This window comes from Gymnogyps californianus, chromosome 18 (assembly GCF_018139145.2).
Source record: "Gymnogyps californianus isolate 813 chromosome 18, ASM1813914v2, whole genome shotgun sequence".
NCBI classification, from domain to species: domain Eukaryota; kingdom Metazoa; phylum Chordata; class Aves; order Accipitriformes; family Cathartidae; genus Gymnogyps; species Gymnogyps californianus.
The window spans coordinates 12,043,600-12,063,316 of NC_059488.1; the positions used below are offsets into that span (position 1 = coordinate 12,043,600).

A 19,717-nucleotide genomic window follows, 5' to 3' on the forward strand; every position below is an offset into this window, starting at 1 on the left:
TAGAATAGGATGGTGCGAACATACTTCAAAATTTATGATTCAGGTTATATGAAATAATTTCACAGTTAACTTCTGTCTGCAATTGCACACGAAATGGTTCTGGTTATCTACATTTGCAGTAGTACAAATAATCAAAACCCTTGAATGCCAGACAGGCTCCTGTGCATGCAGGATAAAGGAAAGTGAACTGCCATATATGAAAATTCAAGTTTATGTTTCAACAAAAGCTCAAGTGCATTTAAGAATGAATACTTATCTAGAGAAGCTGTCACTCATGCTTTGGGTCCTATCATTAAAAAGGAAATAATCATTTAAAGTCATTTAAAGAGGCGCTCTTTCACAAGTGAAACTGGAATTTGAAAGTTATGATGAGAAACCACTACATTACACAATTTCCAACAAATTATTTGTTAGTTTTTAAACCTGTAAATCAATCTGGCATTAGCTATGTATTTCTATATTTGTTAACTGCTTGGAATTTGGCTACATTTTTGTTGTCATACCAATCAGGATGCAAATGATACCAACTCCAACACTTTAATTATTGAGCTTTAGGGAAGGAGGGAGAGAATATTGGAGTATGTATGGAAACTGTATACTCTATTTGTTTCCTGATCTTGTCAAATCTTCATTTAATTGTAAACAAGTTGATGCTCAGCTAACCTGAGCTATCTTGCATCAAGATTTTAAGCAAATAAATAAGTATAAAAAAAAGGCAGAGATTATAAATTAGGGCAGACAAATCTGTATCTAGACTCATGCCTGCAAAGAGCATTCTATCAATATAGTGAAATGCTAATCTCCTAATTAACAACCTAATTAGGTAATTATGGCTTTGCAGAGGGATGCCTAAATGAAATATGACAACATGGTCACCTCTTTATATGGCACCTGTGGGCCTTTTCAGCTGTCACTGCAAAGAGTGCAATATCAATTTGAACAGATGACAAAGTGTTGTCATTTTTCATTCTGATATTGTACTGAATGGTTTGGATAGAAGCAGTTTAGAAAAGCGGCATCTTGCCTGGCTTTTGCCTAATCTAAATATGTGCAAACACTTTGCTTAATTTTTAATGTCTGTGATTATGCTTATTTTTTCATACTGGCTAGCAAGCATTACCTAACACACACATTACATCTGCAATGTCATGTTGTGATGACCCACCACACTGGAATCCCTTTTACCTAATTTCACAGCATGTGTTCACGTGAATTTACTACCCAGAAAAATATGAGCATTTGAGTTCATTTTTAAGGCTTGACTGCCGATTTTAAAATAACAAAACAAAAACGGAGTACCTTTTAAATAACACATGAAAATTTCCATTTTATTTTTATTCCTGATGAACACTCTTGTTCAGAAATGGGGAACAGCAGTCACTGTCCGTGAGCAGGTGAAGCTGACTGTACTTTTGCTTGCACAGAAAGCTGGAAAGGAATACTTTCAACAATGGCATGGCACTTTTACACGGAACCGTGATTTTTCACTCATATGCCAAAAATGCTTAACAATTCGTCAAGCTTTAACATTCCTAAGACAAACAAATAAAACACCTACTTGCAAAGAGGAGGATAAAAGTGTAGGTTCAGACTCCTCAAATATTAGACTAGAACTTCTATTTTGGCTCTTCTCATTGTGGTGTTCAAGAGCCCAAAAAAACCCCCATAAATCTCACAAACACCTATAGAACTTCAATCTTTAAAAAAAAAAACCAAAAAAACCAGAAAGCTTCAACATTTTACCTTTTTTTGCCTGTATAATATTGAGAGAGATGCCACATTGTTTGGGTTCTCCTGAGCAAGATTCACTAGCTATGCCTACACCACAATTAGCAAGTGAGCGGGGAGGTATGGCATGATTCATCAACTGCCCGTATTTCACTCGTACAGCTGCTTCGTAAAGCCTGCCTGGATGTGCTGAAGCCAAACTTGACTGCAAGGCATTTTAGGCACGTGAAGGCCCACAGCCCTAAAGAGCTTGCTCTGGGCGGACCCGGGACACAGCCTGGAGACTTGCTGTAGCTACAGCCGGACTACGGGATCTTCAGAACAGAAGTACCACAAAAGTACCGCAAACACGCTTGCTGGTCCTCGACACTGATGTGGAGTTGGGTGCTACCTGACTGCACCAAAAACCCCCTCCTGTATTTGTTTGAGCCAATTCATTAGTCTACTCTCGAAACTTTTACACTGCTATGCAACCATACCATCAAATTTCTAACTGAAAAAAAACATTACCTCTCCCAGTATCTGACAGTTTCAGAATTATATTTGTAAATTCCTGTCTTACAACAGGACTATCAGAAAAAAACAAATGTCAGGTATCACCAACAGTATATATTTATCTTTGCTGGATAACTTACTCTTGTAGGTTAGTCTAAACATTAATATTTTAGTGGTTTTCAAACATAAAAAAGTGACCCTTTCTTCCTGTAGCGGTATTCCATGTATAGCTTTTCAACATGGTATCGTGTTTCAGTCCTAGAAAAAATGTAACCATAGATTATCGTGACATAACCTTAAAAGTATTTTATATGAAGCGTTCATTTCGTATACATCAACAATAAGAGTATACTCATAAATGTAGATTCTAAATCTACATGTAAAACTAAATGTAAACTGTAAATCTAGCCATGAATAAAAGTTACTGCTATGCACACACTTAGTGGTAAACGGGAAATGAAAGGGATACAGAAGAAGAGTAGACTACTAGAATTTTATTCTTAAAACTCTTTTGTTCTCAATATTGATTTATTTTTTTAATTTAAAAGTAATAATTCCTGGCAATTTTCCTCTACACTCCTAGTTTAGTTTATCAATACTATCTCTAATTCCTGTCTATAGTTGTTCTCATCCGAGCTAATGACAGGTCAGTGCTTATTTTCTTCTTCTGTATATTCTGTAGCATTTACTTATTAAACAGAAGCATATACCAAAACAAATAGCTTTGTATTTGACAATTTTTTCAGTTTGTTGCCATTCTACTTCTGATTGCATGAAAATATTTTTATTGCATAAAAAGGATGATCATAATCTTATTTTTTTCATAATATAACAGGGTGCAAGCTGCTTCTGACTTCACAAATGTTCATGAGAATACCTACTTCAAAAACTCCCGAGATTTCAAGCCCCTTTGGGACTCTACGTCAACTGTAACTGGACAGGTTCACACTTCTTCAACAACAGATGAATCTCCCTTTCCTCTGGCTTTTAATTTTTGTCTTGACAAATTTTTGGTCTGTCTCCTTCAAGAGCACACAAAACATATTCAAGGAGCCTGTTTTGCTTTCAGAATAACTGATTTAGATACTTCTCGAGCCATAAGTAACCAAGCTAGGGATTATCCTCGGGCTGGATATCTTGTATCTTGTATATCTTGTATAAGAAACTGAGCTTACAGACAATGACTAGCCAGATATCACAGTTTAATAAAGCTTCTCAGCAGACACACACACAATTAATATTAAAACGCATACTGGGGTCCTTGTTACAGGTACTGTCTAACAGAAGAGTCCTCACTTGGTCACTTCTGGTAAATGGAGAACTGCTGCTAGCAAAACCTAAGACAGCACACTCACTGCCAGGCACATCTCAAACGTAAGGCAGTATCACACCCATGAGCCACCACGATACCAACGATACAAACAGTTTGCGGTACCGATGCCCCTGCAAGAGCATTCTGCGTGCTACCAGGACCAGCACTGCTACATGCCTGCTTCCACACTCCTACACCCCAAAGCTCACAGCCTGTCCCTTCCAGCAGCTAAATGGGAAGAACTGGAGAAAGCCGGAGCTCTCCCTCCCCCTTCCTCAGCAAGTGCCACTCGTCCATCTCCGAAGCAGAGTGTCGAAGAGAGCTGCCGGTGGGAGACCTGCTGGTCCTACCCGGGGCTACACTGCTGTCGGGGGTGTGCGACTTGCATCCCGTTTATTTGCTGTCCCATTTGTTAATAACTGACCTTTCAATACAGGGGTCTATTTCTCATGCTCACAACTCGGGAAGGTTGGGAAAATTTGTGCTACAGAATGCGTAACACACAGATCGTTCTGCCAAGCTGCTTCACCTGCTGAGGCCTTTGCTGATCAGAAGGGAAACCCTACAGAAGAACTCAGCTGTTAGACACATTTGTTATTTGTTGCAGCTGGGTGAAACAGTTAAAGCAATAAACAGAGGATGAAAGGGTGCAATAAGGCAGACCTGAAACATGACTGAGAAAGAGATGTACTAAATTGGTTCTAATTCACCGCTTCAGCTATTTCTGTACAAGTCTATATGCAGACAGCGCTCTCAATTTTTTTAATCTAACCCAAAAAAGTGTCCGTGAACAGATTTGCTCTGAATTTGAAAAAATCACTGAGAGAGTTTAATTCCCAACCTTGCACCTACCTGATAATCCCCTGAAATCTAAAATCGTGTAGAACATACTCAGAAAATCCAAGCTCGGCTGTAGCATTTCTCATTTAGACGATCACTAAACTTCCACTAACACTGAAATCCACTCTTACTGTTTTATCTCCTAGAAACCACTTCTCACTCCCTCACCGCTATTCCTGCGGTGAGACTGCTAGTTCTGATCGCCGCTCGCCGTGCACGCGAAAAAACGAGAACACAATCCAGCAACACGTTCAAGTGCGACCACGCTAACAGCGCTCATCTTGCAAACAGCCAGGCAGTCAGAGCAATAACCTGCAGGCTGTAGAAGCGGCCAAGAGACAAAGTTATGAAGTGCGCAATCGTTAATTTGGATGAAGCGACAGCACCGGGCCAGAAGAGACCCCAAGGCACACGGCGGGCCTCCAGCCCCCGATCGGGCGTGGAGCGTGTCCAGTGCAGCCCCTGGAATTCCCTTACCTGTCTGCCTGCTTTACCGCACGCCCCACTCTAAGAGCCGAGCCACACGTTCCACTTACCTATTTTTCCCTTCAAGCTTTACTGCCGGGTGCCCATCTGAGCGGTTCTGTTCACCCCAACCGCAGCTCGCCGGCTGCAGCGCCTTGCTCCGCAGAGGGACGTTACCCCTGCCTTGCTCCTCAGGAGAGGCAGAGGCCCGGAGCTCCCCGCGGCAGCAGGCAGACCTGGCTGCAGACGCACCGGGAACCCTCGGGTCCTTTTATTCTCAGGAGGATCTCGCCAGTACTGTAATGGCTCACGCTTCCCTGTGACATGCTACTTCATCCCGCGCATTTGCCACAGACTTTTATTAAAAGAAATAAAGGAGGAGTTACAGCACGGAGCGCCTCTGCCTCCGTCAACCAGTGGGACGCCCCAGGAGAGCCGCCGGCCGGTACCGGGCAGGCACCCCGCAGCCGGGCCCCGGACCGCCCCTCTGCGACACCCACCGCGGCGCTGGGGCGAGGACCCCGCACGCCTCCGCACTTACAGGCTTCGCCGCTGTGCCGCTCCGTGGGGCCGGGCCGGGGCCGGGCCGGGCGCCGCCGCCGCCGCCGCCTCCCCCGCCGGCGGGCTGGGGCAGCCGCTTCCGGGGCCGGAGGACGCCGCGGAACGGGGAGCGCTGGGCCGTGCCGCGACCCGGAAGCACCACCTCCGGAAATGACGCCGACGGCGGCGGTACTGACGTGCGCATGCGCCGGTGGGGGCGCGGAGCGGCCGTACCGGAGCGGCGAGCGCTCGGCCTGGCTTCCGGCTCGGCAGCGGGCTCGGCGGGCGCAGGGCGGTGAGGGCACGGCGCCCGGCTGGGCCCCGCGTCCCGCGGGGGCTGCTCGGTGCTTCGAGACCCACCGGTGCCACGAGTTCGCGTCGCGCTTGAGTCCAGCACCGGGTCCGGGGGTGCGGAACGACCGGGCGGTGGCGGGGGGCGTGCGGCCGTGCGGGGGGGGGGGGGGGGGCGGCTGCCGCAGGCACCGGGGTTCGCTCTGCGTACGGTGTTTCACCGAGCAGCGAGGGGCTTGCGAGTTTTGCAGTTAAACTGGTCCGGTCAGCGAGGAACTGCAGCAGAAACCGGCGCCCAGCCTCCCGGAACGTCCGGGGCGTTAACGACGAAACCTGTGGTAGCGGCAGCTTTCAGCTGTGCTTCTGATTGCAAATAAAGAAACGGGGCGCTTTTCTGATTGCGATGGCAGCAGTTTTATTTCCAAAATCGCTTTTTCTTGTTTAAAACAGCATGGGATTTGTATTTATTTTGTGGTTTGAAACCAAACCTTCCACATAGCACCAGGTACGCGAGCACGAACAGGATGCGTTTAAACAGAGGTAACTGTTGCAAAAGCAAGTAATTAACCGTGCTGGCCGTGCTTAAAACCGTGACAAACGTCCTCCTGGGTGAGACCGGTGCTCCGTCTAACTCGGGTCTTGGCTCCGGCACCGAGGACAGGAGGTGCCGCTCGGAGCGCGCGGCGGAGCCCAGCCACCCTCCCTGGTCCCATCGCCTCAGACCTCCACGCCAGCCAGGACCGGAGACGTTACCGGGTACTGCCAGGACTCGTTTTCTTTTCGGTGTCTGTTGGCGGCCTATTGGCCGTGCGTTTGTGTCATCTCGTACCAGACTCACTGATGCAGTCTGCCTCCGCAATCTCCTGCGGAAATAATGAGATAATATTGGTTAATTCCTCAGCAAACTGTGACCTCGCCGTCTCTAAGCAGCTGCGCACATCAACAAGAAGCGACCTTTGAGAAGGACGGTACAGGAGGACGGTGAAGAGCGTTACAGAGTGCCACCAAAGGCACCTGAGCGGAGATACGCCTTCGATTCTGTGAAGAGCAGATAATAACGGCCGGCGTCAGCGGCTGAGTGAAGACGAGGAGCTGGAACTGCTCTAGCAAATGGCAGGTCACAGGGAGCGTAAGGCCATAACCGGGAGGCACAGCAGAGCAGAGAGCGCCATTCTGCAGCAGTCATCTCATGCTGGAATTACTTGACTCAGCCTGATAAACCAGTAGGAAAAAATAACCCAGAAGAGCAACTTTCTGCTGATTTGGTGAGGCGAACCGGATCACCGTGGGGCGAGACGAGTACCAGAGCTGGCACCGGGGAGCACCGTCCTGTTCGTTCCAGTGCCAGGTAGCCATGAGAACTGCTCATCTCTTCTGTGAAGCCTTGCCGTCGGTGGACAAATGCAAACTGATCTGTGAAATATTCAGAATAATAGTAATAAAAAAGATCTTTGGAGAAGCACTCTTAATAAAGCTGGATGACGCTGAGAACACGTTTGCTCAGATCAGAAAATGGTACAGTAATCAAGATGGAAGATAATTAGAATTTGAATGAACATGCTAATTGCTTGGAGGGACAGTAAAAGCGTAGTTATGTTAACCAGAAGTAAACCACAAGAGTTAAATGTAACCCCTGTGAGACGTGCTTAAGGGTTCCAAATGAAACAGATGACATCCAAGTTACAGTCCTGAGCGAAGGTATGATGATGGTGATGTCAACTGTGATTGAGCGAAGAGGCAAGCGGAAGCCAAGGAGAAAGATTAAGAGCTCTGTTTTAGCCACGCTGAGTCGGAGTTGTCAGCCATACATCCACAGAATGTCAGAGAGACGAGGATGAGATTTTAGTTTGGACATGACTTCTTTCAACTGAAACTGTCCATCGCAGATAAAGTACATACAACAAATTAAGTATCACTTTAATTGCTACTGTGGCTCTTTATCACCATGCTACAGGTGGTTTTCCCTTCCTTGAGCAGTCTCTGTAGCGATAGTTTGTTACACACTACCCAAAATGTGAAGAAAATTGATCAGAATTAAAGTAACTTCTGACTGCCCTTGCGTGGGGCAGGTGCTCTACGTAAGAACAATTTGGGGGGGGGGGTTGGCAATGATCTGAAGATAACCCCTTTACAGAATGAAGTCTTAATTATTCTTGATATACATATTTTTTTCTCTCCACATTTCTGGCAGTCTATGCATATATGCAAAAAGACAGATCTGAAATAAAAATCGGGATTCTGAAGCGGCACCCTTGCAAGCACAGCTTGCTGCGCCGGAAAATCCTCCCTGAAGGCCCCTGCCTCTTGACAGGGCTTGTCCGCCAGGAACGCGCTCAGGGCACGGCCACACAGAACGACAACGAACAGACCACCTCCGCCCGGGGCCTCTCCATCCCGTGCCCGCTCTCCACCGCACGGCCGAAGTTCCCGGCCCCGGGGCAAGGCCAGCCTCCCGCCGGTACCCGGGCTCGCAGGCGCGGCGGGCCGGACCCGGGGGCTGCTTCCAGGCCGGGGCCACCGCAGGAGGTGCCGGGGACCGGCCCGGCCCGGCAGCGGCGGCGCTGAGAGGAAACGCGAGGCCTCAGCCCGCGGGTTACCATAGCAACGGGAGGGGCGGGGCCGGAGCGGCGTTCGCCCCGGCCACGTGACTGTTCGAACAGCCCAATCAGAAGTTTCTCAGCCGGGGGGCGGGGCCTGCGCGAGAGCAGGCGGGCGCGGCACCGCCCCGCGCAGGCTGAGTGGCCAGCGCCGCCGCCGGCGCCCGCCCCCGCGCGCTGCGATTGGCCGCCGCGCCCGCCGCTCCCAGCCGAGGCCGCCCCCCCCCCCTCCCTCCCCGGGAGCGCCGCCGCCGCTCGGCCCGGCGGGAGAGCGGCCCCGCGGAGCCGGACCCGTGAGGCGGGCGGCCCCGGGCGGGGCGGTGGCGGCGGCGGCGGCGGCCCCGCCCGGTGGGGCGGGGCGGACCGCGGGGCGGGGCGGCGCGGCGTCCCGCGGGAGGGGCGGGGCGGGGCGGCGGGCGGGGCGCGGCGGGCTCCGCGTCCCTCTCGCGCGCGGCCGCTCTCCTCCTTCACAGGGTGACACGTCTGCGGTGAGTGAGTGGCGTTGGCAGGCTGTCAATCCCTCACCGGAGCGGCCATCAAACAACATAAAACACACACAGGCACCGGGCGGCGGGGCTCATAAATTCCAGCGGGCTGATATTTTTGCACATTGCTTTGCAGAGAGTGTGTAATTAATTTTTTTACAGTTCTTGCCCCGTTATTTCCGCTCTTTTCTTTGCACAAGTTCAAACTTTTGATTGCTGCTGTTTTACCCCCGTTGCACAGACTTGGGATCGTTTGTTATTTTTGGGGGGGAGGGCGATTAATTTTTTTTTTTTTCTCCCCTCTGTGATTGTGTTTTCTTGGCTTTTTTTATGTTGCAATTTGGGGGTGGGGGTGTTCGCCGGGTTTGTTGTGGTTTTTGCTGTTTGCCACCCTCCTAACTTCTTAAGGATTTGAAAGCGAGTTTTTTGATTTTGTTGTTTGTTTTTTTTTTTTTTAAATTTTGCCTTTTTGCAAAGAAGATTTTTGGACAAGTGGGGAAAGACATAAAAAGCAACAATAAAAATAAAAAAGGAAAAAAAAAAAAAAGCTTTGGAGGAAGATTGTACCAGGAAAAGAAAACTGCAAAGAAATCTTATCAACTCATTTATCCAAGCCACAAATATGATGATGATGAAAGAAGACTGTAACTAAAGAAGAGAGTGATTTACTGCACTGGGAAGGAGAAGAGAGTGGAATAAACAGCTGAGATCCGGTCAAAACACAAATACTGATTTTTCGTTGTTGTTGTTTTGTTTGGCTTCCCCCCCCCCCCTTTTTTTTTTTCCTTCTTCTTCTTTTTTTGGTGTGTGTGTGCAAGAGCGAAATAAGGAGTCAGGAACTGAGGCTGACTCCGGGAGCCAGAGCCGGATCGGCGCTCGCTCTCTCCCCGAAGCCCGGCGCTCCTCCCGCCCCGGCAGCGCGGCCCGGGCCGCGGCAGAGGCATGGACGATCAGTCCAGGATGCTGCAGACTCTGGCCGGCGTGAACCTGGCCGGCCACTCGGTGCAGGGGGGCATGGCCCTGCCTCCTCCCCACGGACACGAAGGGGCAGACGGCGACGGCAGGAAGCAGGACATCGGCGACATCCTCCATCAGATCATGACCATCACTGACCAAAGCCTGGATGAGGCACAAGCAAAGTTGGTTTCGTCTAATTAAACCTTGTCTTTTTTTTTTTTCTTTCCCCCCTCCCCCTGTTTTTTTTTTCTCGTGTGTGTGTGTGGTTTTTGTTTCTCTCCTTCCTGCTCCTCTGCGGAGAGTCTCACAATTAGAGCAACTTCTTGGCGCCGTAGGGGAAATTGCAAGCAGCCAAGGCAGAGCCAAAGTTGCTATTTAATGATGTTTTTTTTAATAGAGATATGTAAAATAAATATATAAGTATGCGATGCTTATGCCGTCGCTCCGGTGCGCGGGAGGCTGCGGCTGATCCCTGCCCGTTTCCCGTTGGACACTGTCCGGCGGACACCGGCCTCAGAGCCGCTGCCTGTCCGTCTGTCCGTCCGTCGGTCGGCTCTGCGCTCTCCTGAGGAGTGCAACTTTTTTTTTTTCCTTTCTTTCTTTTTCTTGCCTCCCTGCCCCCGAAGTGGCGGCAGATGAATTACAAACCTGACAAGATATTGCTGCGGGGGGGGGGGGGGGGGGGGGGGAACAACAACAAAACACAAAACCCCTGGCTGTTTTAAATCACAGTAAATACAAAAAACAAAGAATGTTAACTCTGCAAGTTTCCCCCCTCCTCCTCCGCCCACCCCCCCCAAAAAATCTTAATAAATCAGTTATAATATCGCAGGACGGATCGTACCGGGGACAAGGGGGGGGGGTGGGTTTGATTTATACCCCTCGGTCGGGCGGCATTTGCACAAAGATAATTCGGTATAAAAGTCAAGAGGGATGAGGGAAAGAGAGACCCGGCAGCCGCGGCTGGGCGAGGGAACCCCGGCTTCCCCCCCCCCCCCCCGCCCCTCGCCCCCCGCTACCCGCTCCCCTCCGCCCGCCAGACCCGCGGCCCGGCGCCGGGAGCCACCGACCGGTGGCTCCCGGCGCCGGGCCGCGGGTCTGGCGGGTAGGGAAAAAGGGAGGGGGACGACGACGACGATAAGGGGATCCTTCTCGGGGAAGGCGCCATGTTGCTTGAAACGCCGCGTTAACCGCTTGTATTCTGCTCTCTTTCAGGAAACACGCACTGAACTGCCACAGGATGAAACCCGCCTTGTTCAGTGTCCTCTGCGAGATCAAGGAGAAAACAGGTAAGGGCCGCCCGCGCCGCCGCCACCGCCGCCGCAGCCATCTTGATCCCTCCTTCCTTCCACCCGCCGCTGCCCGCCGGCGGGGACGGTGCCGGCCGTCTGCCGGCCCTTCACGCCACCGGACCGGGGTGGTGTGTAGCGAGCTGCCCGGTGAGGGGTTCGATCCGCCCCGTTGAGTTGAGGGGCCCGCCGACCCATCCCGGCGACGGCGGCCCGGTCAGGCTGACTCGCTGTGAAATGGCGCGGTGGAGAATCCCCCGCCGCTCTCCTCACAGCTCCGGAGGTGCCCCGTTAGCGCCCGGGCTGCCTTTTTTTACCGTCAGAACACTTAGCAAAATACTTGTCCGGTCTGTGTTACCTCACATCTTTACCCCCCCCCTACCCCCCCGCCCCGGGATGCGTAGCACGCAGCGGGGACGATAAAGTTTCTGAGGGTGTGCGCTGCCCGGGTTTGGGGAGAGCAAAGCTGAACCCCTGTCAGCAGAGCAGGGGAAGGAGACTTCCACAGAGACCCTGAGGAATGCCAAGTGATGGATGCTTTGACCCCAGATTTGTGTAGGGTGCGGCGAAGCTCGAGTTGCTCTTGGGCGATGATGTTTTGAACGCCAAAAATTTTCATCGGAAAAGTACAAAAAATATTTTCTTTCGACATTAATGCGACACTAATAAACTCTGCGGGTTTTTTAGAGGCATTTTAGGGGTTTTTTTTTGCAATTTTTTCACATCACCGAATTTACAGAGAATTTTTTTTAAAGAAGAAAATTTGCAAAGTATTCTGCTTTGTATTGCGACAATAAGAACATTTATTATGATCTGGCTTTAAAAATAAATACATGCATTGGCTGGCTTTTTAGCTGTATTTGATATTCAATCACATTCCCTTTAATTGCACGCTGAAAAAATAAAGACTAGAGACGAAAAGAACAAACGTGAAATCATTGCAAATCTCAGCTGAGAAGCCTAAAAGTGCACAGTTCTCAGTAAATTATGGTGCTTTATGTCCAAGGGTTTCTTTGCTACCGGGGATCCACTTCAGTTTCTGCTGACAGCTAAGCACTAGGGTATTGACTGTGTTGTGAATATTAAGATTGATTCTGCTTTATATTGCATTATATTACCCGGGATAAGGGGAATGATCCCCCTTCTGCCCTCCCTCCCCACCTACCTACGTTTTGCCTCGATCAGCTCGTAACCCCTTTCCGTCCTTTGGCTTGTGGTTGTTTTCTGCCTTTCCCTAAACTTTTTGCCTGTCCTGCTCTGGAGCCAGCCAAGCAACCTGCCCTCGATGTTCAGACATTTTGCAGCAGGCAGATTTCAATTAAGGAGGCAGGCGTAGGTCCTGCGATCACTTTATTTGCAGAGGGCTTAGCCTCAGTGTTTTGAAAGGAAAGTATAGTCAGCCACATGTGAGAGGTGAGCTGCGAAGAAAAACCCAAGTCCTTTCAGCAGCGGGGATTACTGGCAGAGGGTGTTTGGTGAGGCCACCGCCGTCTCGGAGGCGAGAGGGAACCTGACAAGAGACTTTGTGCTCTGAAACGTTTCGGGGTGTTTCAGTGATAACTTACAAGTTGGGATCCTGCCTTTGTGCTGCAAGTAGTCGAGCCAAGTTTGCAAGTTATCTCTTTTGTGAAATCGCTGAGAACCAACAAAGAGTGAAGGCGTCCGCCTGCCCAAAGGCAAGATCCTGCCAGCCCCGGCAGCACAGGAGGGACAGGATTAATGCACCGGGTGATTGATGGAAATGAATCCACACCCCCACCAAAAACTGTTCCCGGAGGGGGACCTTCACTCAGGGTCTCCCAGTTGAGATGAAATGTCTGTGTAGGCTTTAGTTAGCGTGTAAAGCAAAGACGACGTGAAAATAAATTCTAGCATATTTTCTGTAAGCTGTTTTTGTAGGAAACGGCTCAAACAATTCTTAACTGGAAGGGTGAACAGTCTGGGATGCAATTAAAGCAGAGGTCCCCCCCGCTCCCCCTGGTACTCTGCATTGTCTTGTGGTCCGAGTACTTAAATCTGCCTGCAACTGGGTCATGCGCCGGTATTTAATTCTTTTTAATCAGAACCAAAGTTTACCTTGGTGTTGGCAGTGGGAATTGCCGTGATGGCTTTATCGCTACCTCCTTCTGTGAGAAAGACGAGAGGTGAGGAGGGAGACTGTAGCCTATACATAAAGTGTAATTGCAGTCATGTCTGTTCTGAAATAAGTAATGCAATATTTAAGTCATTTTTATATTGAATTATGTATTTTTTTATATTTTAGTAGTTTTCAGTACACTCAGCGAGGACTTTGTGAGACTGGTCGTGAGAGAACACGTAGAGGAATCCTCAGTTTAGGTAGAGCAACTCTGACACTTTCCTGCAAGGGTTAATGAATGCATCACATTTTTAAAAGCCTCTGTCTCTGTCTCACTTAGGGTTAGGAGCTGAAGATTTTTTTTTTTTTTCCTGTGAGGTATTTACCATGTACAAAGCAAATCACTGAGCTTACTGAATTTAGCCTGACATTTCTTTTTTAACATTTTAACATTTTAAAAAGTGCTGCATAATACATTTAAGAGCTTTACAGATATTAATAGATACGTGCATTCTTAGAGGCAACCACAAGGTAGCATGGTTTTCATAAAGAAACTGCCACTTATTTTTTTAATTAGTTCAAAGAAAAATGATAGCCAAAGTTCTACCGAAGCCCCTCCAATAAAATATGAAGATAAGCCAGTGAGAGCCTATTGACTCTATTTTGTTGTATTTTACTTGTTCTCTTGAGGTGTTGCTCGGAAGTGTTAAAGTTGCATTCTTAATGCACGCTCACATCTGTTGCATACCTGTGTAACAGTCTGTCTCCTTACGCGCCTACCAGTAGGAATCAAACACTGATTTGCGCCTTTTTTTTTTTTTTAATAGCTCTTTTTTACTGACTAAAAATCCTTCAGATTTGTAATTTGATTAAGCCTCCATTAGGACGTTGCTATACCTGAGGTACTGGTTATTCTCATGGAGATAGAAATGAAAATATATTAATTCTTACAGTCTTAAAATGGTTAGGGAATTGCAATTACTTCCCAGTGGAATGACATGTTATTAGGTCCTGGATTGTGTTGATAGATGATTTGGGTTTTTGTCTTTAAAAATCATTTGTATAGCTAGGAACACACGTTTATAAAAATGTCTGAATGCATGTGCGTATATGAGTACATGTATACATTTATTTATTTATTTCTATAAGCCCAACGGAAACAATGATAGCTGCCAACCAAACCCTAATTTACTGTCACCACAAACCCTAAATAGCATTCATTTACTAGTAAAGCCTAATGGCATACATGATGGTTTGCCAGATTTGTGGCCTTTGTGAGGCTTATAAGCAGGACTGACTTGGGAAGATCATAAAACTTAATGAACTTCTCGACTGCAGGAGGTGTCCGCAGGGGAAGAGAAAGGCCTGCTTGGCTGGTTGGGCTGGTTGAACTATTTTTTATGTCTAAAGAGAGAGGAGGAAAATGTTCATTAAGAACATTCTCCCCTTGTGCAGAATTTTGTTTTGAAGAATGAAAAAAAAAAAAAAGATACAAAAACCAGACAAATAGTGACGTTAACCGCGGGGTTAATTTCTTGCTGTTCCCCATGTAAGCTAAAACCTTTCTTTTTATTGCTACAACTGTAAATAGCCATACGATGCCATTCCGATGATTAAAGGGCTGTATGGTGCCCTTACTTGCTGCAGAGCTCCTTATTGATGAAAATGGCCCAACTCTTTTAGGAACGCCCCTTGTCAATATGCTGCAAAATCTGTAAACCGCCTGTTAGGTAACTCGTTTGAGAAGGACTTGCTTTTTGCCTTGTCTGCTAGCAGAATTTGAAAATGTTAACCCCTTTCTTCACTGGTTATTTAAAAATGGAATCACAGGACTCTTCCCTTGCATTTCACAAATTTCAACTTTTCAGTGTTTGTAAACTATCATTTAGCGCCAACAACTTGCAATAATATATAATAATACCCAATCCTAGCAATCCTGTCTGAACATTAAAGGATTCAAATGGAACAATGAAATGGCACTGATAGCATACATATATATGTATGTGTATGTATGTACATATGTATGTTAGCTATTTTCTAAATATCAGCTGTGATGTTATTGTTATTCAGTTTAGCTGTTTAAAATATTTATGTGCAGTCCTGGTGTTTTTTTCAAGCTGCTAAATACATATTTTTGATTTACCCTGACTACATAAGGAAGTAAGCATTGTGTATTTATGTGTGTGCATCTTTTCTTCAGTTTAAATTATTTAGCTTTTGTTTCCTTTCTCATGCTTCAGTATCCAAGATTTTTCACTTAACCATTGGTTATACTTTTGAGTGGTTTTTTTTTTTTTTAATTGTCAGCAAATGTATTACAAATGATGACGTGCAGTAGAATGTTAGGTCATTTACACTGTCCTTATGGCAATGACATTGCTTTTCTTCATAAATGTCCTACTAGGAAAAAATAAACGGAATAAAGTATCTTGATTGTCATTTGGTCATCTGTTTCAAACACATTCATTATCAAAATTCTATTTCTTTGGTGGATTTCCAACAGGGTACTTCTCTGGTTAGGAAAACAGGCGGCTTTGGTGATTATTTTCATTAGAGAAATTCATGATACTTTGTCTTACAGAACCTGTAACTACACCATACCTTTAGACCTTACCATTGTTAGTGCCTCTTGCTATATTTAAATAACAATCTTCACATTGATTACCAGGATCAGTGTTTCCAGATCTTTTTTTTTTTTCCCTCCCCCTTCCGTAGAGGATAAATTTGGACCTACTTGTCAATACTAATTTAACTAGGACCAGGGATTTATTTTATTTTATAGCTATTCTTCATGTCCTTCATTTTATTTTTGAATTTGACACATTTCTTGCTTATCTGAAAATACTAAATTATATGAGTTACTGTGTGGTGTATTTTAGGATGCTTGTTGTAAGTTCAGGAATTTTTGCATTCAGGGATAAATTATTATAATAGCATGTAGTGAATGCAAAAGGGTCTTTTTTTTTTTTTTTTTGCAGGATTTAACACATTTATCAAGCTCTATTCCTACAGCTTTCAATGAAAAAGTTGTATGATATGGATATTATGCTGTCTTTTTTCAATTTAAATATTGATTTGTGTGAAACATTAATATAATGATATTTGCAGTCTACCGTAGACAAATATAAGCAGAATTAGACATACTAAATTGTTACAAATGTAACACAATATTTAAATACATGTGAAGGCAATATTAATAATTATATAGTAGAGCACGAGAGAGTCCAGTTTGTATCCGTCCTCAATTTTTAGACTGTTTTTCAATTCCTTGCACATCATGCATACGATGGTTCGATGAATATTTTTATGAATTGCAGGAATGAATACTGAATCTGTGTACTAGCGCGTCCAAATCTGCGGAGCCCCGAGTGGAGTTTTGCTGTCCTGGTATCATTGGTAGAATTAGATGTAGCTGTTTGTATTCCATGAATTGACACCCTGAGAAGAATGCTTTGTTTGTTTTCTCAGCAGTCATGTTTAATGCTATTCGCTTATCAAGGTGATCAGCATGGTTCAGATAACACATGCCTGACACAGCCTGCCTTTTTTCACCATCATGTTGACCTTTTGTCACATTTGCTTTTCTCTGGTAGGCAATTCATGTCTTTAAGTATGAATGGAGTAAATAATTCACATCAATATTTAATATAAATTATTAAAGTTTCTGTCAGCTCTTATAGTTCATGCTTTTATAAAGTTGGAGTAGTTCATCAGCCAAGCAGATGAATTGTGCTTCTCAGCTGGACATTAGAGCTCCTCCATAATGCTGTCTTTACAGTGGAAGTAAACAGGGAATTAAATATGAAAGGAAATGAAGCCTGGTACTTGAATGCTATATATTTTTCAATAATGCACATTCTTTAAGAAGGCTCAAACTACTAGATAAATACCCATCGTAATTTATTTTGTTACTCCCCTACTTTTTTTTCCCCTTCATGTTGCAAACAGAAATGTGGAAAAACCCACTGACCCCGGCATTTTCTTCTACTCTTTGTTATTAGCCTTCCGTTAGTGCACCAGCCCCCTTCTTGGGTTTAGGGTGGGTGTACTAGTGTTGAGGTTTGGGGTTTTTTGGGTTTTTTTCCTCTTAACGTTCTTTTTCTGTTTTTAAAGATTGATGGGGAGCACTAAGATGATGAAGTTTCAGGGTTTTTTAGTCCTTGTTTATAAATTACAGTTTATATTTTGCAAAGTGACCTGTGATTGAAAGTAGATTCTGAAAATATTTTTTAAAGAAGAAATGGTCTGATGTCTGATTGTAACAGCTATAATGTGTTTATTGCTTCAGGAATTGGATAAAATAGCATGTTTTGCATAAAAGCATATAGTAAAAATAATTATGCACTTTAATTTTATACTGTTTTAGGTATTTTACTTTAAATTCTTTTGTTAACGATCAGTTCAATGCATGTTGCACAGTCATATGAACTTGTAACAATATATGAATCACTGAATATCATGCGTCCTACAAATCAATCACTTGGAAAGGGGGGTGGTTTTGTATCATGTGTTTACAGGTCAAAACCTTTTGCTATACTTAAGTCATGCATCAACATTTAAAGCTAATCTCTCATTCCTCATTGTCCAGCAGGTGGCTTTTTCATATATTATTTAATTTGTAATTCTTTATTGTAAGTGGAAAATGGAATTTAATAATATTATCCTGATGGCATTTTTTAAAAGAACGACAGTTTTTCAGTATATCCTGTTGTATATGATGGGGTCAATGAAAGCATCTAGAGATCTTCAAGTATACAATCTAAATTAAGATTCTAAACAGGCATTACAGATGCTGGTAACTTTGGCAATTATCATTTTGTTTGGTGAACAGTAGTAAAACAGTGTGCGGTAAAAGTGTTTAGAGAGAGAGGATAAATAAATTGAACAGTTTTGCAATGCAAAGTGGTTTGTGGTGTTTTTGAGGATTTCTTGGCTCTTGCTTAACTGCTATTGTGAAGCCTGGAGCAGATTTTCCCATTGCTAATGCCCTAGAAGTATTAATTCACTTTGATATGCTAATTAGAGGGCATTATGCAAGAAATGAGATTAAGTGGCAGCATGAAGCCATTTGCCTGTCAGTAAATTGAGAGCTTTAGCATCAGGAGGAGCTTTGTTTTTTCTGAGTTTCTCTTGGTTTTGCATATAAATAAAATTGATTGAAAGGTCTAGAGAAGCTTCTAGAACATTGGTGGTTCTTTTTCTCCTTCTATGATTATTTAAACTTCATGTTAAAGCCTTTCTCTGAATATTAATTGATCTAATGGGAGATACTGAACATGAAGAATTTCATTGTATTCTCAGTTACTGTATCTTAACAAAAGGAAAGTATTAGAATTCTTTGTGTCATCTGATTTTTGTGGTATTATTTTAGATATATCTTACAGCTTTGTATTATAACCTCTCTGACTGCTAACCGCTCCTGTGCTGAGAACTATACCTGTGTGGAGGTGGTTTTGCCAGTTCTCCTGGTTTTGGGATTGGGATAATGAGGGCCCGACCAGCTGAAGTCAAATGGTCGGCTCGGATTCCTGGCCGATAGGGCCTTGGACATTTATCACCCCCACTCACTCACAGCATTTCCCATCGTTTCTTATGTAAATCACACGTATATTTTCCTTCATTTAGGAAGGAAGGGGTTGTAATATTGACCATAGATTTTATTCAACTGCCAGAAATTGTGTTAAAGTAACATTAAGGGATTGACTTACAGCCATAAGAGCAAGGAAATTTGGAGTTAATAGTTAAACTCTGCCCTTAACTCAACTCATTGAACCTATTTATTAGAGCATATATGATACGTAAGATCACTCTGCTGAGACCTCTGCAGTATTAGGACGCTCCAGGATGACTCAAAGACGAGAGTTTCTGATTTAGTTCAAATTTTCCTCTGGTTTTTTTTTTGTGTGTGTGCGAGTGGTTTTTATTCAGCCTCGGAGTTGGTTTACTACAGTTTTGTGGTTAGTTTTCTTTTTATAATAGTGTTTAAAAAAAAATCAGAGAAGTAATTCTGGAAATTGAACAAAAATTTATCAAAAAATAAAACCAAAACAAAACCGACCCAAGCCTCTCTAGTCCTCTTTGCCTGAGTGCCTGCAGAATGTTTGCTGTTTGTGTGCCCATCTCCTCCACAGATCATTGTCTCAAAGTCAATCAGGGGAGTAGTGCTAGAGTGACAGTGCTTGTTATGAGCCCCAATAGTTATTTAAAAGAAAGGAAAAAGGATAAAAAAATGCCCCAGAGCTCGGTGCGGGGGCTGTTCATGCTAGATGCACATGCTCTCCCTGATCCTGGCAGCTGAAGTCTATCACTGTTGGGAAATTTTTAACGTGAACCACATAAGACACAAACCACCGCGGTTTCCCCAAAGCCACAGGGGTTTTCACGTCAGTGCAGGACAACTGGCACGTGCGCTGCGGGTTCCTGCCCGCTGTCCCCTGCCCTCGGCACCCGCGGGAGCTGCCAGCCCTCTCCATCCACCCTCCCTGCTCTTCGTCAACAAAGAGTCCATAGCGTGGTTTTCATTTAGAGCATGATGTCCCTGGTTGTCCTTAGTTCCCAAGAGCTCCTGAACCGGTTGGCCCAAAGATTCCGATCAGGAATTTATAACCCAAAAGCTTTAGTTGTCATAGTGAACCTTTTTG

The 19,717-nt window shown here is 45.2% G+C and overlaps 2 protein-coding genes across 6 annotated transcripts in view; one reads left to right on the forward strand and one right to left on the reverse strand.

Annotated features, from left to right (window-relative positions):
* MAPKAP1 (MAPK associated protein 1) overlaps nt 1–5,445 on the reverse strand; it is a 109,943-nt gene extending 104,498 nt beyond the window's left edge. For both annotated transcript variants that reach the window (XM_050908053.1, XM_050908052.1), the window contains exon 1: nt 5,382–5,445. The gene's annotated coding sequence lies outside the window, so the exon portion shown is untranslated. The remainder of the gene's footprint in view (nt 1–5,381) is intronic.
* A 4,250-nt stretch (nt 5,446–9,695) lies between these two features.
* PBX3 (PBX homeobox 3) overlaps nt 9,696–19,717 on the forward strand; it is a 116,283-nt gene continuing 106,261 nt past the window's right edge. For all 4 annotated transcript variants that reach the window (XM_050907756.1, XM_050907758.1, XM_050907755.1 and 1 more), the window contains exons 1-2: nt 9,696–9,892; nt 10,926–10,999. In XM_050907756.1, coding sequence (XP_050763713.1) covers nt 9,696–9,892; nt 10,926–10,999 — 271 coding nt within the window. The remainder of the gene's footprint in view (nt 9,893–10,925; nt 11,000–19,717) is intronic.